Source organism: Vitis vinifera, chromosome 11, assembly GCF_030704535.1.
Source record: "Vitis vinifera cultivar Pinot Noir 40024 chromosome 11, ASM3070453v1".
Classification (NCBI taxonomy): domain Eukaryota; kingdom Viridiplantae; phylum Streptophyta; class Magnoliopsida; order Vitales; family Vitaceae; genus Vitis; species Vitis vinifera.
In genome coordinates this window covers 10753704-10779940 of record NC_081815.1, presented here as the reverse complement: position 1 = coordinate 10779940, position 26237 = coordinate 10753704, and the positions used below count along the sequence as shown (strand labels likewise).

Genomic DNA, 26237 nt, shown 5'->3' with positions numbered 1-26237 from the left:
TTATCTTAATTTTTTAATAATTATTCTTAAAATTTATTATTTTTAGAAAACTATTTTTTTTTTAAAAATATATTCTAAAAATATATCATTTAAAAAAAATAATTTTGTCATATTTTTAGTTATTTTTTACATACAATTTTAAAAAAATATATTTTTCAAGATGTTTGATTTTTAAATAATAATAATAATAATAATAATTTTTTTTTTTGTTGAAAAAGAGTGTATTTTTTCCAAATCACTAAATTAAATTAAATTTTATTAAGGTTTAAAAAAGGAATAAAATTTAAATTAATATTTTTTTACTTTTTTTTTCATAGTCAATAAAGGTCATTTTTAGAAAGATAAAAAATTCATATTCTTTTTATCAATTTTCACACTTTTTCTAGGTCTTGGGCTTAAATAGTAAATTTATATGGACTCAAGTTTAATTTTTGAGTCCAAAACACAATTATCCCTCTTTTTTTTTTTTTTTTTTTTTTTTTTTTTTTTTTTGAGTGAAAGTAGTGGTGAATCAAAATAGTAAAAAATTCACGAGAGAAGAATGAAATTAATTCTATATGTTTTTTTATCTAAAGTTTTATTTATCATTCTAAAAAGAATTTAATTATAATTTGGAGTAATGCTAACACGGTCCACGGATCCGCTGCCGTCGATTTTGCGAGGGGTAGAATGGGAGAAAATTAAAATACAGAACCCAAAGATGCGATGCGTGGTGGAGTGGATTTGTTGTTTAAAGTTTAAACAAGTTGCAGTGTTTTTTGTTTACCCTGGCGCATGTGGACTCGCCGTATATAAATGGTGGAGTGACGTGAACCGAGAGAAGAGGATAACAATGGCTATGGCTGTCCTCTCGTCTTCACTTCCTCCACTCTCCAACCCACTTCCAACTTCCACCTCCTCCTCCAATCTCTGTTGCCCAAGAATCTACTCCTCCTCCTCTTCCTATCACCTCCGCCGGCGACTCCTCCGGCCCCTCATTGCTTCTCAGCTCTGCGCTCCCCAGACCTTCAAAATCGATAAATCTTCACTCGTTGTCGCCGAAACTGTATCCGAGGACCAGCTTTGGGCCGCCGCCTGTCTCCGCATTCGCTCTTTCTATCAATTTGGCCCATCTTACGGCATCGATGTGAGTGTCGATTTCATTGGTTTTTGTAGAATTTTAGCTATTTTAGTACTGGGCATCTTTATTTTAAGCCTTTGTTGTGACAGAAATTTTTGGAATTGTTGCATTTGTTAGAGAACTCAGCGCTAAGCCTCTGTTTGGTGGTTGAGAAAACTTAGGAGAAAGAAATTAAAGTTTTTATTTTTTGTCATGATGGGGTTATTGTGGTATTATTGTCTTTGTTAAACACGTCAGCATTAACTCTCTGTTCGAAAACTGTAGGAAAACAAAATAAAGTGGTTTTCACTCTGTTATGATGGAGGATTTTTGGAATTGTTGGTGAATTAATAAATATTAATCCTCTGTTTAGACGTAGTTTAGTGGGGAACGTGGAATCTAAATGTATTGATGATCGGGAAGCTAAGGTGATAGTTTTGTACCCGATCCACTCTGATTCAGCTCTATCTTGTCCTGATTTTTCTATTGTAAAATCGAGAAGCTCGAATGATGATGGAGCATCTTTATTGCCGCACAACTATTTAGTGTTATTTGGTTGTAGGCCAGAGTTAGTGGATATGAACCAAAGATATGTTTAGATTTGCCTTGCTATTGTGAATTGTGATTGTGATATCTCACATCGGTGATGTAAATATATATATATCTAATGGGTCCACAAGCCATGCTATTTATGTGGGAGGGAGCGGATTGTTATAGAATGGTACCAGGGCCTATTCCCAACCCCGGTGTGCAACTCTGTCTATCCAAACCTCCTAGGGTGTTTGTCTGTTTGGGCTGGCAACTCCATGGTGGGCCCCTCTTAACTAGGTAATGCTGTTTGTTGTAGAATGGTATTACCCGGTGTGCAATTCTGTTTATCCAACCTTACAAGGAATGCTTGTTTTTTTAACCCCACAATACCGTAGTGGGCTCTTATTAACTGAGCAAATGCATTTTATACCAGTGAGTACCCATTCAGCCAAGAGCAAATAATATCTATATGGGAAGGAGCAAAGATGAGGATTTTAAATTTTTTATAAAAGTCATTTCATTGTGTGTGTGATTAACTTTGCTATAACTTCATCATCTTCTTCTTATGCTTTGTTAAATATTACACTGATGTTATTTCTTCATTGTCAAGTTCTATTAGGATCATAAAAGGTATTTGGCTGAACGTGAGTTTGAAGCACTAAAGGAACGTGTTGCTGGGAAGAGAGAGGGTTTTAGAAGGGTTTCTTGCATAAATGCAACTATTCCATTATCAGAAATATCGAGCTTTTCAGATGATCTATGTGCTGCATGTAAGGTAAATTGATTTTCTTTTTTTATCAAAATTATGTTATTTAGTTGTTTTTTTTTTTTTTGGTTTGATCTAGCTAGAAGTTAAAGCTTGTCTAGTGGTTCTATGGTTATTCTGGTGGACTTTTCCTATCCTAGAAAAAGACAAAGGACATTGATAAGATGGCTTAATTACCCTTGATGTGTCTGGAGACTGAGTTCAATTATGAGGAGACTGAATTGGGGCTTAGCCTTGGAGAAAGCTTTTTGGCTTACAGAACTGATTTTAGCTAGGTTGACCCGGTTCTTGGTTGTATATGTATAGGATTTGCATTTCTATGATTTGGGCTTCAATTCAATAGGGCTTCAGGACCAGGGTGACTAATTCAGGGTTTGAGTGATTCAGTGTCAAATGTGATTTAAGACCTGAGCTTTTGGTTGGGAATAGTATAAATAGTGGAGGGAGTAATTCGTAAGTTCTTGAATTTTTTACAAAATAAGTTTTGTTTCATAACTCAATGCAAACATTGGTGAATATTGAGAATGCGGAAAATGAATGGGAAAACCCAATCATATTGAAATATGCATTCAGGTTGTCTGTTGGGCCACACTGAACTCAACAAAACCCTGGTTTGTTTGGGTATGAGCTGAGCTGAGCCTCTGCCTCCTCAATCTCAGTATCGTTAGACCTGAGATGCCTGAGCAATTAGCTTGTTTGCAGCTCCAATCCTGACTATATTCATGCTTAGATTAATTTTCTGTTACAATGAAGCATCTATAGCCATATGGATTGGTTCTGCCTCAATCTTCTGCCCTGACACACATCTCTGGATGCCTTGGAATTGAGAGCTGATGTATATGTTAGTGTTTTGGTTGTAGTAGTGTGATTTAATTCTGTTTCTCTAATATATTGTAGTTTACTCACAATGGAGAAGACCGAGTTGTAATTGGAACCCTTGATCTCAACCAATGTGTGAGTCTTCCTGATGAAATAACAGGAATGAAGCCACAGGTAACTGATTTGATGCCAGTATTAGCTTCTTTGTGATTTTAGTAAAATTGAATGCTATACATCTCCTTTCTACATCTCCTTGTGAATAAAAGAATCAAATGATCAGATATATTTAAAATACATTGTCATGATTGATACATGTATATTTTATTGTGAAGTGTGAAATACACTATTTTCAGTTTCTCTTTTTCTTCTAAGAGAAGTATCTTGTTTCATTAATGGTTAAAACTTCCTTTACTGCATTTATAATTTCTTCTTTTTATTGCTGCATTTATGATTTTAATTTTTTAACTTACCAGCTTTGTGTGGGGAATAGTCCTTAGTGCCTCAATCCATATCCTTGAAATGGAGGAATTGCAGATTGGGAGCTGATCCCTCAATTCTCACACCTGTGAATTTGGGAATGCTGTTATGGGATGCTCCCAGATATTCAGTTTCAGCATGACATTTTCAAAGTCTTGCTCAAACCTTGTTCAGGAGTTTAAACAGAATCTAGATCACCAACCATTGAGCCACATCACTTTTTATGCTACTCTAATTAATAGCACATACACTAGTGTGCATGCATATGTACATACATTTACACATTTATGTGTATTTTTCTAATTAATAATACATACACTGGTGTGCATGCATGTGTACATACATTCACATGTTTATGCATACACATGCCTACTCATGTTTATGTTTTGTGATGAGCAATAAGACCTTGCGTTGTGCATAAAAGACATATATACATCTCCTTTGTAGATTAAGTTTAAAACCTATACCAGTATCCCCAGTTAGGGCTGTAGGCTAGATGTCGTTACTTGAGATATTCATTTTATCATTATACTTTTGTCTTCTTTTCCATGCAACTTTTTCTCTCTCTCCTCCTCTCTTTCTAAGAATTCTCTATTCTTGCAACACTCTTTCTCCTTTTTCTCTGCCCCAGCTTTGCCCTCAAATTTGATCCTGCACATCTCTAACAGTTAATCAATTGCCACCAAAGCTACCCTATATATTGCTCCTATTACAAGCCTCTACTAAGAATCCTCCTTTCAATCATTGATTTTACTGATGGATTAGCCACCATAATTTGTGACTATCAAGAAAAAGGTGTTATATAAACTGTGAGTATTATAGTGCCATTGGGGAGAGATGTTTTGTTATTAGTGTTGTAGTTATTATGGCTCAATGTCATTGTAATTGAGTTAAGTTACAGCATGTTGGCATTAAGATGTTTACTTGGCTAGGGAGCGGGATCCAGGAGTTTTCACATAGATCCTAAGCACCTCCAGTGGTAGGCTCAGCAGCCTCCCATTACCTAGTCTTTATGATGATTCAAGAGTCTTCACTTATCTAGAGTTAGAGGATTGCTGAAGTGGGCACAAAGAGCTGTGTTGGGCCTGCTATGGTTGGGTTAAGAGAAGAGAGACCTGCTTCTTTCCTTTGGCCAAATAATAGCCTATCTTGGTGATGCATGGACTGATTTGTGGGTGCTGCTACTAACAGCGCCTGTAACTCTTGGATGTTGGCTAAGCGGGTAGACTGGAAAGCCAAGTATTGGTTTTGGCAGGTGATCTCACTAGCTGGCATCTAGCTATCCCCTATAATCCCTAATCCCATATATGTAAACCTATCTATTCCTCAAATAAGCAATAATTTGTCTAAGCCTCTTATCAAATATAATGACATTGAAAACAAATACACTACATGTGTAAAGTTGAACTTAAAAAATATATTTTTGAAGTTTGAGATTCAAGAAATCATTTCCAAGTCCTTAAATAAAAATAAAAATAAAAATAGAGCAATAAAAATTAAAAAACAAAGTTGAGTTAGATACAGATGGATTAGAGTACTGGCTTGGATTGTCTGGAAAGAGAAAGAAGAGTATGATATAATCGGCTTCATCAGAAAATGAAAGCCTCAGTTTCATAGTCCTGACTTTTAAATCATTTTGTTGTAAAAACTAGAAGTTCTTTGTTTGAAAATGAGGCACTAATCCAAGTTCACTCAGTACATTAGAATGGCCATGTAAGTTATAAAGTGAAGCTAAAACATAGACCCACAGAGCCCGAGAACAGAGGGTAAAGATTTTCTTGTGAACTCACCATGCTGTATCATTCAACATACCATGCCTAATAATCTCAATCTCCAGTACACACCCCACAGAAATACCTATTTTTCTCTTGAACCATTGGAGAGACTAAAGTTTGGATTGCAAGTTGCAACTTGACAAAGATGCAGCCAGAGAAGATATAAAGAAGATGTGGACTGCAGCCATTGGCTGGTGGCAATGCAGCATGGCTGGAGAAGTCAGAAGAGGCAGCATGGTGGCAGTTTGGAAGTAGGTTAGGGTTGTGAGGAGGCTAGGAAAGTGTTGCTCTTATCCTATTATAAGGCATTTTAGGAAAGATAAGTGTAAATGTCATGTGACAGCTAATTGAGGTGGGTGGGGGGGTGGACTCTTGGGGCAATACAAACCCTGACCCTATCCTGAAACCCAGCCTGGGTTTTACAAAATAATTATAATAATAATAATAAAAAATACATAAAAAAAAAAAAAAATTCCAAATCCTTTACCCAATGGGGCTATGTCAGATTACCTAAAAAACATGTCCTATTGCCATCCCTAGTCTTTTCTTTCAAGCTACTCCACTTTCTCTTCAAGTTAAAGTTAACTCAACAATCACCTGGTTGATATCTTTTGTCCAAAGCCTACTATAAACATTCGGACATTAGAATCTCAGTCTTTCCTAGTCACTTATGTGGAGACTGATAAGGCGGCCATTTGCTGTCTCCTGCATGATGAGCTAAATTGTGAGATTGGCTTTATGATCTTCTTGTAGAACTGTACTCCAACATTTCATGCATTTATGATTGATTACATGTTGATATTTTGTATATCTGATTGCATATAATACTAACATGGAGCAGCTGTACAACACCATTGACCTATTATCTAAATAAATGAAACGAAAAATAATCCATTACAATTAATTTTTTTCTCTTGAAAAGAATCTTGTTAAGTAATTTTACATTATCGATACTCACATTTCTATAATTTATATACTCCATTATATTTTGCGCTATCTCATGAATTTACTCCAACAGGGCATTGGAGCTGATTTTTTAAGGGCATACCTGAGTAATGTATGTGTTGCCAAGGAGCTGCATAGAAATGGGTTGGGTTATGCACTTGTAGCAAAGTCAAAGATGGTTGCTCAAGAATGGGGTAAGAAACTCTATTGTACTAATCTTCTACTGTTATCTACCCTTTCGTTCCTTGTTGTCACCGAATTGATCCAAAAGCTAGTAGTATGTACAGTTGCAATTATATTAATGGCCCTATGGTCCATACTTGGACACAAGTACTCTCTCTCTCTCTCTCTCTCACACACACACACATATGTGCACGCAATTGCACACACACACACGCACATGCGCGCACACATACGTGTGCATTTGCGCGCGCACACACACACAAGCACACATGCACACACATGAATTCCAAAAGGAAACTATTGAGAGATCTTTTCAAATGAAATATCAAATGAAATTGGCATTACAATTATCATTAGGTAACCCAATCCCAAAACATTTTGGCTAATGCAACTTACGTTGCAAGTTGCAACACCAACGTCAAAACATAGATCCCCCACTGTCAGTTAAGGCTTGGGTTCTAAAGGTTAAGATGTTTGAGGACATAGGACTTCCCAACTAATTGCAAGCTGATGGGGAATTCCGTAAGGCATATAGCAGCTGAGGAATACCCTGATATCTGCAACTTATTTATATTCACTTCGACTTCCCATAATAGATGTTGTTCCTGTTTTAGACACAAATAGATGTTGGTTATATCATTACAATTTACAGATTTGAGAGCATTGCAACAGTTTTTGTTACTAGACTTATAGGGTGTTTGGTAAATCAACTTAATGACTTAATTTAAGTTATTAAGTAGATTAAGTATGTTTGGTAAAATAATTTAATATCACAACTTATTAATTTTTGTGTGATAGATGGAGGAGCGAGAAAGACCTAGAGAGAGAGTGTGTGCGAGAGATGGAGAAGAAAGCTGGGATCAGGGTGGGAGCAGGATCGCAGCGGGTTTCCTCCAGTCAGGGGTGCGTAGAAGGAGCTTTGGGGTAGAATCGAAAATTTTTGAGGTAGAGACAGAGAGAAAAAAAGGGAGGACGCAAATCTTCATAGTTGAAAGAAAGGGAGGTGTCTCCTCTTGGGTAAAGTTGGGACCGGCGAGTCTAGGGCCGCTCATGGAAGGCCTGACCTTCTGCATCAAGGATACGAGGACCGGACATTGGGAAAAATTTTGGCAAGAGAGTGGGAGAACCTTCTCTTTAACGCGCGGCGAAAACAAGGGGGGATGCTTCCTACGCCTGGGTGTCACGGATCGGGAAAAGAAAAGATTTAACATCTTTGTACCCAAAGGCAAAGGAACAAAAGGGGGTTGGGCCCTGTTGGTTGAGGTGTTGCGTGAGATGGAGCCTGGCTCAGATGGTCAGAGGAATCAACAAGTGAAGGAGAAGTGTTGGAGCCCCATGTTGGGAAAGTCCTTCGCGGACGTGGTGAAACAGAATCGTAGTTGTGAAGAGGTGGTGCGGGTAAAGATCGTGAATAGGCCATCAGGTGGAAGATTGGAGAAATTGGCTCAGTGCCTTGTCGGAAGCTGGGACCCGATGCTAGGAAGGGGTGATGATCTGCGAAGCTGGGGGACCCAAATGTCAAAGTTGTGGGGTTTGAAGGGCAACTTAGGCTTGGCCAAGTTGGAAGACGGCAAAGCCCTATTGGAATTTGAGTTAAGAGCAGAGGCTGAGAAAGCCCTAAAAAATGGGGTCATATCGATCAGTGGCTGCGATGTGCGACTGGAGAAATGGAGCCAAAGGACGGGATGCGTGATGGAGGAAGAGAAGAAGAAAGAGGCTTGGGTGAGAATACTTGGCCTACCTATCTCCTTATGGGATCGGGACACCCTCTGCAAGATAGGAGAGGGATGTGGGGAATTTTTGGACATTGACGCCAAAACGGAGAGGATGGAGGAGTTGCAGTGGGCTAGGATTCGGGTAAGGATCAAAGAAGATAGAATCCCTAATATGGTGGACATATGGATGGAGAACACGTGCTATTCGGTGGTCTTGTGGTGGGAAATCAGGCCCACGCTAAGAAAATTGCAGGCCGATGACAAAGGAAGAACCCTCGCAGCTGCTAGAGAGGGAGAGGGTGAGTCTCAGACACGCGAGGGCAAGCGCGTGATGGAGGAGGAAGGGGGCTCAAGGCTCGAGACCCAGACGCAGGTGGTGGATGGGATGTAGAGGCTGACAGCTGGGGCGGGGCAACCCATGGACTGTCATCACGGGTTGGGTGGGTCGCACCTAGGGCCTCAGGGTATGGAGCGTATGCAAGGCGGGCCTTTAGTGCTGGGCCTTTTGGAGAGACCATGTGGGCCTGGGGGCCTTACAATTCAGTCCCCTTTGGTGGATCATGTTGGGCCAAAAGAGTGGGTGGATTTTAGAAGGCCCAGAATTTGGAAGCCCAAGGAAGGTGTTGGACTGGTGGCCGAAGGCCCATCGGTGGAGACCAGTCTCCATTCTAATGTGGCTCAGATTTGTGGCCCAAGTAGCTCGAGGATCCCAGCCCCTGAAGATCCTTTGCTTAGGGAGAAGGATGACATGCGCAGGCTAAGCGGGGCAGAGCTCATCCAAAATGAGAGATCGCCTACTGATTTCGCCTTGGCTGAGGAAGCGATGAGGTAAGATAAGGTTTCTGATTGCTTGGTTTCTGGGACCCCTTCTCTTCTTTCTCCTGTTTTCGGTCGGACTCCAGTGGGGGAGTATTGCGACTTTTCTGGGGATGACAAAGAGCGTGATGAGGGAGAAAATCCGATCCAAATGATCATGGGATCGAAGTCCCCTACGGGTGAGAATGTCGACTGCTGGGATTTGGTGGAGGTAAACAAAAATACAACTGTAGATGGTGGAAAGGAGATGGCCTTAGACCAAATAGTACCACATGCATCTAAGGCAGAGGGGGAGCTTAGCTGGGAAAAGAGTGATCTGGCCAAGTTCAGCAATTTCTTGGGATTTTCGACAGAGGGTCTGAAGAAGGACATTATGGATTTCTTGGTCAAAATTCGTAAGAGAAGGGAAAAAGTTCATAGCAAATCCCTGTTGGAGAAAACAAAATTCGAGAGAGAATTGAGAAGATTAGAGTGCTCCATTAACTATGAAGGGGGGAAGAAACAAAATGGTGGTGAGCAAGCAAGGGGGTGCCAGATTACGGAAGTCTAATGAAGCTACGAATCCTTAGCTGGAATGTTCGTGGAGCTAATGACAGCTCCAAGAGAATGATTATTAAGGCAGTGATCAGGAGTCAGAGGGTGGATCTCTTTTGTCTTCAGGAGACCAAAATTCAGTCATTATCGGAGGGTCTGGTGAGAAGTTTGGGCGCTGGCAGGTGGTCTAATTGGGTGGCCTTGGATGCAGTGGGCTCTGCAGGAGGGATGTTGGTGTGTTGGGATAAAAGGTCGTTGGAGGTGATGGAGACGGAGGTGGGGAAGTTTTCTGTCTCGTGTAGGTTTAGAAATGTGGAAAATGGGCTAACCTGGTTTTTTACTGGTGTGTACGGGCCTTTTTCGAAAGGTGATAGAGAATGCCTGTGGGAAGAGCTAGGGGCGATTAGAGGCTTGTGGGAAGATCCGTGGTGTTTAGGGGGTGACTTCAATGTCATTCTGTCCCAGAGGGAAAGGAATAGACAGGGAAGGCTGACTAGTGCTATGAGAATTTTTGCCCAAACTGTTGATGAATTAGAGTTGATGGATCTCCCTATGCAAGGGGGTGCTTTCACTTGGAGTGGGGGGAGGAATAACCAAGCTTGGGCTAGGCTAGATAGATTTTTGGTGACACAACAGTGGCTGGAGATGTTCAGTGGGGTCGCCCAATATAGACTGCAGAGACCCACTTCTGACCATTTTCCTATTTTGCTGATGGGTGGTGGGTTGAGGAGAGGCCCTACTCCGTTCAGATTTGAGAACATGTGGCTGAAAGTGGACGACTTTAAAGGTCTTCTCCGGGAGTGGTGGCAGGGGATTGAGGTGAGAGGAAGGGCCAGTTTCAGGTTGGCCTCCAAGCTGAAATTATTAAAGCTAAGGATTAAAACCTGGAATAGGGAGGTGTTTGGAAGGCTGGAAGTTAACAAAAATTCTGCCCTTCAGCAAGTGGAATATTGGGACGGAGTGGAGAGTGAGAGGTGTCTGTCTTTAGCTGAAACTGAGCAGAAAAAGGAAGCCAAGGACGCCTTTCACAAATGGGTGTTGTTGGAAGAAGTCCATTGGAGGCAGAAGTCAAGGGAGCTGTGGCTTAAGGAAGGGGATAGGAACACCGGCTATTTCTATCGGATGGCTAATGCCCATCGGAGGAACAATTCCCTGGACAGGATAATGATTAATGGTGAGTGGCTGACTGAGGACCAAGAGGTGAGGGAGGGGATTGTGACTGCCTTCCAGAATTTCTTATCAGAAGAACCGGGGTGGAGAGCGGATATTGAGGGGCTGCACCTAAATCAACTTACTCCTCGGGAAGCTGAAGACTTGGAGAAGCCTTTTACTGAAGAGGAAATCCACGGTGCCTTGATGGAGATGAGGGGAGATAAAGCTCCAGGACCGGATGGATTCACAATGGCTTTTTGGCAAGAATGCTGGCCGTTTGTGAAGGAGGAGATGATGGATCTTTTTAAGGAATTCTTTGAGTATGGGTCGTTCTCCAAATGTCTCAACAATACCTTTCTGGTCCTTATCCCAAAGAAAGGAGGTGCTGAAGACTTAGGGGATTTCAGGCCCATTAGCTTGCTTGGGGGGTTGTATAAAATCTTGGCCAAAGTCCTAGCGAATAGGCTAAAGAAGGTGCTTGATAGGGTCGTTTCGGCAGACCAGAATGCTTTTGTGAGAGGGAGACAGATTCTAGATGCGTCTCTAGTGGCTAATGAGGTGATTGACTATTGGCACAAAAGGAAAGAGAAAGGGTTGATCTGCAAGTTGGACATTGAAAAAGCCTATGATAGTTTAAACTGGGAGTTTTTGATGAAGGTGCTTCGGAAGATGGGATTTGGGTCGCGTTGGATGGATTGGATGTGGTGGTGTATCTCCACAGCTAAATTTTCCATCTTAATCAACGGGGTGCCTGCTGGTTTCTTTCCAAATTCTAAGGGGTTGAGGCAAGGAGACCCCCTTTCTCCGTATCTCTTCATCTTGGGCATGGAAGTTCTTAGCACACTGTTTAGACGGGCTGGTGAGGGGGGTTTCCTTTCTGGTTGTAGGCTTCGGGGGAGAGGGGGTGTGGAGATGAACGTTTCGCACCTTCTCTTTGCTGATGATACAATCATTTTTTGCAAAGCGGAAAGAGAGCAAGTTTCCAATCTAAGCTGGATCTTGGCGTGGTTTGAGGCGGCTTCGGGTCTCAGAATTAATCTTGCTAAGAGTGCCCTAATTCCTGTTGGGCAGGTGGAAGAGTTGGAGGAGATGGCGGCTGAGCTAGGATGCAGATTGGGAGCATTACCCACTGTCTATTTGGGGCTGCCCCTAGGAGCCCATCATAAAACTTCTTCTTCTTGGGATGGGGTGGAAGAGAGAATGAGAAGAAGATTAGCCCAATGGAAAAGGCAATACATCTCGAAGGGGGGGAGAATTACTCTTATCAAAAGCACTTTGGCCAGCATACCCATCTACTTTCTATCCCTTATACGCATCCCTAAATCTGTTACAAAAAGGATTGAGAAAATCCAAAGAGATTTCCTTTGGGGGGGAGGAAGGTTGGAGAGGAAAGCTCATTTAATTAAATGGAAGGTGGTTTGTAGCCCTAAGGAGGAGGGAGGACTAGGCATCCGAAAAATAGATGTATTGAACAAAGCCTTGCTGGGCAAATGGGTGTGGAGATACGCCTATGAGAAGGAGAATCTATGGAAAAGGGTGATAGGGGTGAAATATGGTCAAGAGGGGTGTGGGTGGAGGACTAAGGACGTTTGTGGGCCTTATGGAGTGGGATTGTGGAAGGAGATCATGAAGGAAGCTGATTGGTGCTGGGAGAGTATTGTGTTTAAGGTAGGCAAGGGGACCAGAATTTTGTTTTGGATGGATAAGTGGTGCGGTAATGAGGCCCTTTCTCAAATTTTCCCTCAGCTGTTTACCTTGGCGGGTAATAGGAATGCCAAAGTAAGTGAAGTGTGGGACTCTAGCTTGGGTCAAGGAGGTTGGAATCTCAGATTGGCTAGAGATTTCAATGATTGGGAGCTGGAACAGATAGGAAATATGCTGAATCTGCTGAAGGATTTCAGGACTTCGACTGAGGAGGATGCTGTGGGATGGAAAAGGGAAAGCAATGGTGTTTTCGGGGCTAAGGGTGCTTACAAAATTCTGGTTGGGTCCTCAGCTTGTGTCTTCCCGAACAGACGCATTTGGATGGATAAGGTGCCAACAAAAGTATCTTTTTTTGCTTGGGAAGCTTCGTGGGGGAAGATCCTCACCTTGGATAAGCTTCAAAGAAGGGGGTGGCAGCTCCCTAACCGGTGTTTTCTGTGTGGATGTGAAGAGGAAAGTGCGAATCATATTATGTTACATTGTACAGTGGTTAAGACTCTATGGGAGATCGTTCTCGCCATTTTTGGAGTCCAATGGGTGTTCCCAGAATCAGTTATAGAAGTGTTACTTAGTTGGAGGGGATCTTTTGTGGGGAAAAAAAGAAAAGACACCTGGAATTCCATTTCGTTGTGCATTTTTTGGACGGTTTGGAAGGAAAGGAATAGGTTAGCGTTTAGGGGGGGGTCTTTAGATATACAAAAATTCAAGAATTTTTTTGTATGTAATTTGTGGAGTTGGGCTAGGGTGTACATTGGTGAGGATACCTATTCTCTTTTAGGCTTTTTGGAGTGGCTTGCGGCCACTTGAGGGTGGGTGAGGTTCTCCCTTTTTTTTGTTCAGTTCCCCTTTTGGGGCATTTGTGTATACCCCCTGTATACATGCGGCTTTTTAGCCTTTTCTAATATATTCTGATCGTTTATCTATCAAAAAAAAATTTAATATCACAACTTAAAATAAAAAATAACTTTAAGTATTAAGTTAAAGGAATTAACTTCTTCTTTTTTTTTAATAAAAAAAAAGTATTAATTATAAAAAAAAAGTACAAGAAAAGGATGAGAAGTCATTCCCACAAAATACATAATACCGATCAAAGTAAGTCTAAACCCTCCCCTATACAAGGAGAACTATACACAAAAGTATATGTTGCTTAAAGATACATAATATCCTTAAAATAATTAATGTATTTTTAATCTTAAATTTCTTTTACCTTACTTGTCCATGTTTAGTGAGTTTGTTTATTTATTTATTTATTTTTATCATAAACAAGATGTATTAATTACATATAAAGAGTTCATGAGAGGGATGAAGAATCCTTCCCACAAAAATACAAACTTGATTTAAACACAAAACCTCCACTATACAAGGAGATTTGTACAAAAAGATATATCACAAAAGACCATACAAGGGAAACCTCTCCTAAAAAAAGGGCTAGGCTTCTCTCATTGGTGGCCCATCCCTAATGGTGTACATATTGAAAGCCAACTAAGTTGGATGATGTTCAAAGGAATGCCTTCGAAATCATCAATGCAAGAGGCTCACAAAGAAGTAAAGAGACGAAATAAATCTCATAATGTCTCACATGTCTTCCATTTATCCTTAAAGATCCTAACATTTCTCTCTCCCCACACCATCCAAATCAAAGTGAGACAAATAATCCTCCAAAGTGTCTTGCCTTGAGTGGAATTATTAAAACCCATATGAGAAATAGTCATCATATCACAAAAACTCCTAGGTTGAACCCGCATCATCCATGCTTGTATGGAAAGTCTGTGCCACAATCCTGAAGTGAACAGACAATGTAGAAATGTCACTCATCTCTCCACTCTCCCTACATAGTATACACCAATTCGGACTCAGAGCTTTGGAAGGTCTTATTAACTGAAGCATGTCATTTTGGTATTTACCTTTTTGTGTGTCACTAACCAAGCAAAGACATTGACCTTAGATGAGACTTTTGATTTCCAAATAAATTTGGCTGGATAGAAAGGAACTGAATTTGATAATTTGGACAAAGTGAGGAAGAAAGATTTTATTGAGAATAAGCTTGAAAAGGATAGTGCCTATGCTCATGCATCTGGGATAGATGTGGACAAGTGTACACGGGTAAGAGAAGTCATTAGTTCTTCAAGATCCTGAATCTCCAAATCAATTAGGTTTCTAACTATGATGACTCTATAAAGTCTAGAAAATTGTGAACACAACGATTGACAAGTCTTCCTAGAAACGGATTTTGGTCCCATCTCCCATCACAAAGCGAGTATGTATAGAAAAAAATTGTAGTATATGTGCAATAGTCTTCCAAAGGTATCGATGTGACCATTTAACTATAGTAATGGCATCCTACCCATTAGGATGTATCCATAGATATTCAAAATAATCTAATGCCAAGGGGTGTAACTTTCCTTATGGAACCTCAAGATCCACTTTCCTAATAGAGCATGATTCCTCAAAGAAATGAGTATATTTATAATAATGGCTTTACATTCACATCTCATCTTTTATAGTAATTTTTTTTTTTTGTAATTATCTTATGCATCTATAATACTTTATGCTTAACAAATAAATTTATTGCTTAAGATTAATGAAAGTATAAGTCTTAATAAAAATTAATGAGGTTAAATATATCAAATTTGATGATTTAGAATAAATTTTATTTTAATTTTACCAAACAACCTTAACACTTAAAGTAAAAATTAAATAATAAGTTTTAAGTCAATCACATAAGAATAATTTAACTTAAAGTTAATTTAAGTCATTAAATAATAAGTATTAAGTTTTACTGAACACCTTTTTATTCTCATACTAGCTTAAATGAGGTTGATGAGTCAAATCATTAGGATGATCTAGAAATTTTTGGTCCATAGAGATTTTATTTGCCCTTGTCCTTGCACCATAATCCTTTGTACTCATTTTTTTCATTTTTATCCTACACATGCTCTTGAATGGAAGAACTTACTCTCAAAAGGAACTGTAAGAAGGTAAGAAAAAATTATGATTAAGCCCTTGCATAATTTTTGTACAAATGATGCCAACATGTAGTTGACTTACCAAATTCCTTGTCATTGATTTCCTGCAGTTCTGTTAATGTTTGAATGAAAAATGTTGTTCGATATTTTGTGCTAGTAAAAAAGGGCCACATGAATGAAAATTTTATGGGCCAAGTATATAAATAAAGATTAGCTTAGTGCCATTCCATAATTTTACTCGTATGCACTTGGCAAAAAGTTTTCTTGGCATTCATTTGTGTATTGACATTATTCATTTCTATAATGCCAAGAATCAGAATAGGGTCAGCTTAAGATAACTGAATGATTTTCTTGGTAATAGTATTCAGTCATGAGCATAGAATAAGTTCCTAACATGTAATCCTGTAGGGATAGCATACTTCTTATTCTCTGATTATGTTATTTAGCAAAAATCATAGGCAATGAGATGGATAGCCAATCCAGTGGTGGTTTTCACGGGTATGAGACTGTAAAAAGTATTGATTTGAAGCTAGATATAATTTGATCATAACCTATTTCAGTATGTGTATTGTCATCAACCATCTGTTCTATTTAGAACAAATTATAAAATGGGATCATTTTTTTCATGGCTCACGCATTTGGAATGTCCTTCAGGCATAACTGACTTGTATGTCCACTTTGCCGTTGACAATGAACCTGCAAAGCAGTTATACATGAAGAGTGGTTTCATCTATGAGAATGATGAACCAGCATGGAAAGCCAGGTTTCTAGATCGACCCCGAAGGATTCTTTTATGGACGGGTCTCCCTGTCAACTATGATGTGTAATGTTATAATACATCAAGGTGATGTAGTGCCATAATTCTTTTATGTTTGTAAATTTGATATACAAATGTTTATAGTAACTTACAAGAAACTCTGTTTTCATTTGAAATGTAAAGCAAGTTTATCATTACATCTCTGGTTAGAGAAATTATTACTATTGTGATGTTTCCAACTAAGGAATCAGTAAGTATTGAATTGAATGGCTAAATATATTTGTCTTTCCTTTTGTTATAGTACAACTATACCTTTCATGAAGAAATTAAAATTTATGGCCCTGGAAAAGGAATGTAGAGTATTTGATATGTACATAAATACAACTTCAAAGATGGCTCATAAAACTAGTGAAACTTCAAGATTTCCCTATGATATTTGGCTGAGTGCAATGGACTTGATTCATCCTCCTGCACTAAAAAATTATGGTTTTTTTTTTTTTTTTTTCTTGTGTGTGTTAAATCTTGAAGGTGATGAGGTTATCAAACGGATAGAAAATGACCTAGGTTTTGGAATTAGCCTAAGGCTTTGTAACCCGTAAGTTGGATATGCACCACAGTATAGAGTTTCCACTCTCTTTGCCTATTTACCCCTAGCGACAACAAAATCAATTTGAGTCATGCTATGAATACAAAATATGTGATCCATATCTATGATTAAACACACTAGAAGAGTTTTCACTCCCCCATTTAATACTACAATACTAAGGTTGATTTTCATCAAGTCTTATAGGGGCTTTACGCCTTAGTCATCACATCACTATCTACCATCTACTAATGACATTTTCAAACAACAATGGCATGTGGTGATAACAATGAAGGTGTTGGTCCTTTTCTCAACTTTCTCAAACTTGGCTTTGGTGAATTGAACAAGATAGCCCAAACTTATCCTCACCTTAGATCGGAAAATTAAACTCATTATACCAAGACAAGAAGATTGAAAATTAAATATTGAAATACAAATAGAAATGCATGATTGCAACCATACTAGAGGAAGATTATGTTCTTGCTCTCTATTCCCTACGTTTCTGTCTTGCTTGTACTCTTCTTCTACACACTACTTCACTCCATTTCTACACACTAACTTTCAATTAGCATTCTCCCCTTTATATAGGCTTTTCCACCAAATTTCCTTACGTAAGAATGCAAATAGGCATGGGAAAGAGGGAGATAGTTGGTTACAAGTTGGAAAAGTTAGCTCTTTGCTTAGTTATTTTTAGCATAGACACTACATTGTGGGCCTCTTTGGCATGCAAATGGATAGAATATGTGGCACTCTCTTATTGGATAATGTGCAACCTATGTGGCAATCATGGATGGAAAACTAACATCTAATGGCATGGAAATGAGACATTTAGTCAATTGTGATATAAACTTATAGAAACAAAGGAAAATATCATAAAAACACATTAAACATAAAAATAGGGACAGTGATAAAATTGAGTAGAGAAATAAAATTAGATCCAAAGATTAAATAAGAATGTCAAAGTTTAAGAATAAAAATGTTATATTTGGTTCTAATCACTCACTTTAATTTGCCAGTTTCGCTCACATTGACTCCAAGACTACTAAAACACTTCTTGAAAATTCTAAATATGAGACATGGAAAAATCAAGATTAATTGTTACTATGTTGGATTTAGTTTTCCCTAGCTATTGGTATTTTGGCATAAGTTGATGGTTATTCAACTTCATTTCAAGTTTGGTGCATTCTAGAAAAAATGTTTCCCTCTCAGTTAATGGGACATGTCATATAGCTTCATCTTCAACATTAAAATACAAAGAAAAGCTCCTCTTCCTTTATCTCTAAAAATGAACACATTTACTGATAATTTTGCTTTTGCATCTCATCCAATTTTAAAGGATGATCTCATAATTTACATTCTCTCATAGGATGAGTTAGGAACCTTATTAATAACTTTCACCTCTTTCTTCTTATTCATTTCTAGTTCCTCAACTCTCCTTGCTAACACAACATATTTAGCTTGTAGATTATATTAATTGTCTTCAAAATGCCTTCACCAAATGTGGGGCTTTGTTATGTTAGAGTAGGGGATTGTTGGCTGGAAAAGTCCTTGATTTTAGGACATGGAATACACATGGAGAATCTCACAACCATATATGTGTGTGTGTGTATGATATATATAAAGAATGTTGGATGAGGAAATTATAGATACTAGTAAATCAAAATCGTGTATTGCCATTTATATTTGACAAGAATGTCTAAACCAAATAAGAATCGTATATTGTCATTCATATATTTGGCAATAGCGTGTGATCTACATGGAAACCTAGTGGTGGTGGGGGCCTGTAAATAGAGGTCTCCTCTCCTTATTCTATTCATCTCAGAGTTGAGAGAAAAAGAGTGGTACAACTCTTTGAGTGAAAAAGTGAGGTTCCCTTAAGAGCTATAGAATTATTATTCTCTTGGGTGTAATTGGGTTTTGGGTTTGTGAGGAGTGAGTGATTGTAAACACTTGTGGTTATTTTTCTCCCTATAGTGAAGATTTATAGTAGCTTTGTGGACATAGCTTGTTTAGGTGAACCATGTAAATTTTGTGTGTTAATTTTCTTTGCTCTATTTTGTTATTATTTCCACGTTTTTATTTGCTTCATTAATTTGGTCTTTTAAGGGGTTTATTTCCTAACAACTGGTATCAGAGCAAGGTTCTGCAGTGTTATTAGAGCTTGCAGGTAGTCTAAAGAAGTTTTGTCTAAGGAGATTGGAATTTAAGAGGAACAATCATGACCCCTCTAGCCTTTCCTAAGAACTTTTAGTTTTGTCTAAGGAGGTTGGGTTTTAAGTAGGACCATTGTGATCTCTCCAATCTTTCCTAGGAACTTTCTGAGTGGTTTAAAGCTTTGGGTGGAAGTTCATATGCAATTTTTATAGGTACAGAGGTACTATAAAAAGTACAATTTTTTGTAGAAGTCCTGAGGAACTAGATTTGAGTGGGAGTAATGGCAGTGGACGAAGAAAAGTGCATCAAAATTGAGAAGTTCAGTGATGAAGATTTAGCTTTTGGAAAATGGAAATTGAAGATTATCTATTTTAGAAAGGCATGCATTTGCCTCTTTTGGGAGAAAAGCCAATAGATATGAAAGATGAAGAGTGGGCTCTACTCGACAAGCAGACGCTTGGAGTTATTTGGTTGACGCTTTCAACATAGCAAAGGAGAAGACCATGACGGGTCTTATGAGGGCTCTTTCTGACATGTATGAGAAACCATCAGCTTCAAATAAAGTGCACTTGATGAGGTGATTCGATTTGCAAATAAAAGAAGACATGTTTGTAGCAGCTCACATCAACGAATTTAGTATAATCACAACACAACTAAGTTCGATAGAAATCGAGTTTGACGATGAACTCTACTTGAAGAATAGGGTTTCACGGGAATAATTTTCTTTCATTGAGATTATTCTTTTATAGAGTTTACAGCATATACAAATCCTTCAAATCAGGAAACTAAATCACTGATTAAAAGGAAAGAATAACTCCTAACAATTACTTTCCTAAAAATACAAAGATTGACAACTAATAGCTAATTTACAGCTTTACAAAGTTATTTCTTTCCATATCAGTTTTGGTTTTCCAACACTCCCCCTCAAGCTAGCTTAAAGATATCTTCCATAGCCAGCTTGCCAACTAGAAAATTAAATTGCCTCTTGTGTAGTCCTTTGGTGAAGACATCAGCCACTTGTTCCTCAATAAGGATATAGGTCATACAAACCAATCCGTTGTCTATCTTTTTTTTAATGAAATGCTTGTCCACTTCCACATGTTTGGTGCGGTCATGGAGAACCGGATTGTGAGCTACTGAAATTGCTGCCCTGTTGTCACAATACAACTTCATAGGAGATGAACTTGTCATCTTTAACTCTTCCAGTAATCTTCTTATCCACATAATCTCACAAATACCATGAGTTACAACTCTAAACTCAGCCTCAACACTGTTTCTAGCAACCACGTTCTGTTTTTTACTTCGCCATGTAACCAAGTTGCCACCTACAAATGAACAGTACCCAGAGGTGGACCTTTGATCCACTATGCTTCCAGCTCAGTCTGCATCGGTGTAGGTTTCCATTTGTAGGTGTCCTCATGACTTAAACAGAAGACCTCTACTTGGTGTCCCCTTTAGATACCTTAGAATCCTGAAAACAGCTTCAAAATGCTCTGGTTTAGGTGCATGCATAAACTAACTAACCATACTCACTGAGAATGCTATGTTAGGGCGTGTATGGGATAGGTAAATCAATCTCCCAACAAGTCTCTGATAATGATCCCGGTCCTTCACATTCTTGGCTTTTTTAGGCTGCAGTTTTACATTCGGCTCTATAGGTGTTTCAGCAGGCTTACATCCTAACATACCTGTCTCATCAAGAAGATCAAGAACATACTTCCGCTGATTTACAAAGATACCTTCTTTAGACTTAGCAAACTCCATCCCAAGAAAGTATTTTAATCCCCCTAGGTCCTTAATCTCAAATTCCTCAGCAAGTTTCCCTTTCAGCTTCTCTAGTTCATTGCAATCATCCCCAGTTAACACAATATCGTCAACATACACAATTAAGATGACTACTTTACCTTCATTTGAATGTTTGTAGAACATCGTGTGATCAACTTGACTTTGAGTATATCCATAATGCTTTATTACTTTGCTAAAGCACTCAAACCAAGCTCTAAGTGACTGCTTAAGTCCGTATAAGGACTTCTTCAATTTGCACACTTTCCCAACTCCAAAACTTTCTTTAAAACCTGGAGGAGGACTCATGAACACTTCCTCCTCTAGGTCTCCATTAAGAAAGGTATATTTAACATCCAATTGGTGTAAGGGCCAATTGGAATTTACTACAAAGGACAACAATACTCTAATCGAGTTTATTTTAGCTACGGGGGCGAAAGTCTCTTGGTAGTCTATCCCATAGGTTTGAGTAAAACCCTTTGCCACATGTGTGGCTTTGTATCTCTCAACATTTCCATCTGTTTTACTCTTTATTGTAAACACCCATTTGCACCCTACAACTTTTTTTTCCCTTGGTAAATCTACAACCTCCCAAGTGCCATTCTTTTTTAAGGCATTCATTTCCTCAAACACTGCCAATTTCCAAATCGGTTCATCTAGTGCTTCTTGAATATTTCTAGGTATCACAAGTTTTGAAATATTTGTAGTGAATGCTCTATAGTTGTTAAAAAGGTTATTGTAGGAGATATATTTGGCAATGGGATGTTTAGTGTAGGCTCGGGTTTCCTTTCTAAGAGCAATAGGGAGATCAAGGTCAAGGTCTTGTGCAGGAACAATTGAGGCTAATCCTAAACCAAGTTCGGGTGCAGATTCTGGACTTGGACCAAAGTGTGATAGTAAACTTAGATCAGTAACAGAAGAAGAAGAAACATGTATAGGAGTAGGAATAGAATGAGGATTACTTGAGACATTTAGAGAGCCATTGGCCAGGGCGTTCGGTTGACCATGTGTTGGGATGATCGGCTGGTTTTTACTTTTTCCAGGGACTTTTTTCCTTGAATAAACCACAGACTCAAGATTGTTTCTATTTTTTTTTTTTCATTTGTAGTATTTCTTTTCCTAACATACCAATTTTAGATTCGGATTCAATAGGCTTAATTTCCTTATTTTCTTTTTCAAGAGAGATATCAAGAATTACACTAGGCAAAGGTTCAACAATTTCCCAAATATTTGGTTCCACTAATTTCTCCCTCTGAATAAATTTTTGGTAAAATATGGGACATTTTCCATAAAGGAAACATCCATAGTTGTGTAAAAACGTTTTGTAAGGGGATTAAAACATTTGTAACCCTTTTTATTAGGAGTATATCCTACAAAAACACATTTTTCTGCTCTTGGGTCTAACTTAGATCTTGACCTTTTTGGAATGTGTACACATGTAGTGCAACCAAATATTTTCAAGGGTAATTTAGAATTAATTTGAGATTCTGGAAATACCTTTTTCAAGCACTCCAAAGGAGTGGTATACTGCAAAATTTTTGTAGGCATCCTGTTGATTAGATATGAAGCAGTTAGTATGGCATCCCCCCATAAGTATTTTGGAATATTAATGTAAAACATCATAGCCCGTGCTACTTCTAACAAGTGTTTATTTTTACATTCAGCTATTTCATTCTGTTCAGAGGTATCAGAACACGAGGATTGATGTAAAATTCCTTTCTCATTTGAAAAGGTTTCCAAAACTTTATTAAAGTACTCACTCTCATTATCAGATCTCAAAATACTGATTTTTGTTTGAAATTGGTTTTCAATCATTCTGTAAAATTCTTTAAAAATCCTTTCGACTTTAGATTTTTCCCTCATTAAATATACCCAACAAAGACGTGTATGGTCGTCTATAAAAGTCACAAACCATTTTTTTTTTCCTGAAATTGTGGTTACTTTTGAAGGTCCCCAAACATCATTGTGAAAAAGATAAAATGGTTTTGATGCATGGTAGGGTTTTGGAATGTAAGTTTTTCGTTGGCTCTTTGCCAATAAACAACTTTCACATTGAAATGATAAATGATCAACCTTTTGAAATAACATTGGAAATAAATGTTTTAAATAAGAGAAACTAGGATGACCTAATCTGTAATGCCAAACCATTATTTGATCACGAACAGAAAGAGAACTAATACTACTTAGTCCTTGAGCAATTTTATTACTAGGTATCCTTGAAATAATAGAGACCATTGATCATCCTAGCACTGCCAATCGTCTTCCCCGAGCTCTGGTCCTGAAAAATACAATGGGATTCATAGAAGATAACACAACAATTAGAATCTCTAGATAATTTGCTAACAGACAAGAGATTACAAGTAAGTTTAGGAACATGGAGAACAGATTTAAGATCTATTCCCTCAGAGATTTTTATTAGACCTTTTCCTACAATAGGTGAGAAATTACCATCAGCTATCCGAACCTTTTTATTTCCAAGACACGGTGAATAGGATTCAAACATGTTTGAGGAATTGGTCATGTGGTCGGATGCTCCAAAATCGATTATCCATGGAGTAGATTTAAAACGACAAGATAGAGCATATAATTCATTACCTGTGTGTGCCAAAGAAACACTAGAAGTACCAGATGTCAAGTTGGATTTCAGTAGTGCAAGAAGATGCTCCATTTGCTCAGTGGTAAAGGGGCTGGTCTTAGCCTCATTAGCAGTAGGAATAATGGCTCGGCTTGGTTTGTCACATGTTTTTCCTTTCCAATTTGCAGGTTTCCCATGGATTTTCCAACAGTTCTCATGAGTATGGCGAGGTTTGTTGCAAAAATCACACCAAACCCGTGGTCTTTCATCTGATTTGCGTTGAAACGCAACAACTTTATTATAGCCTCCACCCGTGGTAACCAAGGCTGAACCTTCAATAGCAACTCCAGGTCCCTTCTTGCCTAGCATCACATTCCTCCGACTCTCTTTTCTTCTAACTTCTGAAAAAACTTCACCAATTGAAGGCAGGGGTTGTCTTCCAATGATTCTCCCCTTTACGTCATCAAACTCGACATTAAGGCTAGCCAAGAAATTGAAGATCCGATTGTCTTCCATGGTCTTCTTATGATGATGTCCATCCTCGACAGATTTCCACTCATAGGTGTTGAAGAGGTCAAGGTCTTGTCAGATCCGCTTCAAGGAGTTGAAGTACTTTGTGACGTTGTCCTCCCCTTGTCGTATCTCACCAAGTTTGAGGGTTAATTCAAAGATTTGTGATTGATTTCCTAAATCAGAATACATCTTATTTACATTCTCCCAAAGCTCTTGTGCTGTTGGATAGCACATGTAATTAGAGCTAACGTCTTCTTCCATAGAATTCACAAGCCATGTCATCACCATGGAATTCTCAGCATCCATATAGCATAGTTTGGATCATCCACTACAGGAGCCTTCTTTTCATCTGTCAAGTAGCCCATCTTTCCACGTCCTCTGATGTACATCCGAACTGATTGAGACCATCTCAGAAAGTTGTCACCATTTAAGTGAATCGTGGTGATTTAGACAGAGTGAGATTCTGAGGTGGTAGGACTGATTTTTGAAGAATCAGTGATGATGGGATTGTTCATAGAAGGTTGAGGAACAGTAGTGGACTCGTTTGAAATATCCGACATGGTTTCAGAGAGAACAGAGATTGAAAGAGAGGAAGAAGGAGGATTTTGGCAAGCAAATTGCTAGCTCTGATACCAACTTGAAGAATAGGGTTTCACGAGGAATAATTTTCTTTCATTGAGATTATTCTTTTATAGAGTTTACAGCATATACAAATCCTTCAAATCAGGAAACTAAATCACTAATTAAAAGGAAAGAATAACTCCTAACAATTACTTTCCTAAAAATACAAAGATTGAAAACTAATAGCTAATTTACATCTTTACAAAGTTATTTCTTTCCATATCAGTTTCGGTTTTCCAACAACTCTGATCTTTCTATCCTCTCTACTAGAAAGTTGGAACGTGAAGGTGATGGCAATGAGCAATTCTTCTAGGAGAAGAAGATAGTATTTAAGGATATTCAAGATCTAATTCTAAGTGAAGAAATACGTTAGATCGAAGCAGATTAATGATAGAAACTCAAATCGAAGTAGATCAAAATCGAGATCTAATTTAGGTTGAAGATTCGGTCAAGTGGAAGTCTGCCATGAAAGATGAGATGGACTCTTTGATGTCAAATCAAACATGGGATTTGACTGAACTAATAGAAGGAAAGAAAGCTTTACATAACAAATGGGTTTTTAGGATAAAAAAATAGCATGATGGAAGCAAGCGTTACAAAGCTAGGTTGGCAGTTAAAGGATTTCAGCAGAAAGTAGACATAGACTACATTGAAATTTTCTCTTTGGTAGTGAAGCTGATGACAATCAGGTTGGTGCTAAAGAAGGTAGCTATAGAAAATCTACATTTTGAGCAATTAGATGTAAAGATAGCCTTTCTTCATGGTGATTTAGAGGAGGAGATTTATATGAAGCAAATAGAAGGCTTCATGGTAGCAGGCAAAGAAAACCTCACGTGAAAGTTGAAGAAGAGTTTATACGGTTTAAAACAGGCTTCGAGATAGTGGTATAAGAAGTTTGATAGCTTCATGAGTAGTAGTGGTTTTACAAGATGTCAAGTAGATCATTGTTATTATATAAAAAAGTTTGACAATAGCTTTATTATTTTACTTTTGTATGTAGATAATATGCTCATTGCAAGTTCTGATATGCAAGAGATAAATACCTTAAAGCAGAAATTATTGAAGTAGTTTGCAATGAAAGATCTAATTGCAAAGCAGATTCTTGGAATGAGGACTAGTAGGGACAAAGCAATAGGGATTTTGATGTTGTCATAGGTAGGGTACATCAACAAAGGACTATCTAGGTTCAACATGTAAAATGCTAAACCAATGAGCATGCCTTTCGGTGCTCGTTTCAAACTTTCCAAAGAGTAATCACCAAAGACTGAAGAAGAACGTGATCACATCAAGAAGGACTGAAGAAGAACGTGATCACATCAAGAAGGACTGAAGAAGAACGTGATCACATCAAGAAGGTTCCTTATGCCTCAATCATTGAAAGTTTAATGTATGCCATATTTTGTACAAGACCAGATATTGTGTAAGTAGTGGGAGTGGTGAGTAGGTACATGAACAATCCTAGTATGATGCACTATGAAGCAGTTAAATGGATCCTCAAATTTCTATGAAGTACTAAAAGAATGACACTCTATTTAAGAAGGGGAGATTTGAAACTAGAAGGCTTTATTGATGCTGACCTTGCCGGAGATGTTGACAATAGAAAGAACACTACATGATATGTGTATACTCTTGGAGGAACCATAGTGAGTTAGGTTTCTCAATTGCAGAAAGTTGTAGCTCTCTCCACTACTAAGGCTGAATACATTGATGTTACAAAAGCCGATAAGGAGTTGATTTGGCTTCAAGGTTTTTTTAGAAGAGTTGGGGAAG

The 26237-nt window shown here is 38.3% G+C and overlaps 1 protein-coding gene across 1 annotated transcript; it reads left to right on the top strand.

Annotated features, from left to right (window-relative positions):
- Window positions 1-722: 722 nt before the first annotated feature.
- LOC100246646 (GCN5-related N-acetyltransferase 7, chloroplastic) lies at window positions 723-16514 on the top strand. Its single transcript, XM_002270420.5, has 5 exons — window positions 723-1126; window positions 2250-2405; window positions 3294-3389; window positions 6486-6606; window positions 16137-16514. Exons 1-5 carry the CDS (start codon window positions 833-835, stop codon window positions 16307-16309), a joined length of 840 nt encoding a protein of 279 aa, XP_002270456.1. The 5' UTR covers window positions 723-832; the 3' UTR covers window positions 16310-16514.
- The last annotated feature ends 9723 nt before the right edge of the window (window positions 16515-26237 follow it).

Excerpts from the sequence above, each read along its gene's own strand:
- LOC100246646 (XM_002270420.5), top strand. The coding sequence starts at position 833 with ATGGCTATGGCTGTCCTCTCGTCTTCACTTCCTCCACTCTCCAACCCA. Across the intron at positions 3,390-6,485 it reads TAACAGGAATGAAGCCACAG|GGCATTGGAGCTGATTTTTT; the intron begins GTAACTGATTTG and ends TTACTCCAACAG. Across the intron at positions 6,607-16,136 it reads GATGGTTGCTCAAGAATGGG|GCATAACTGACTTGTATGTC; the intron begins GTAAGAAACTCT and ends AATGTCCTTCAG.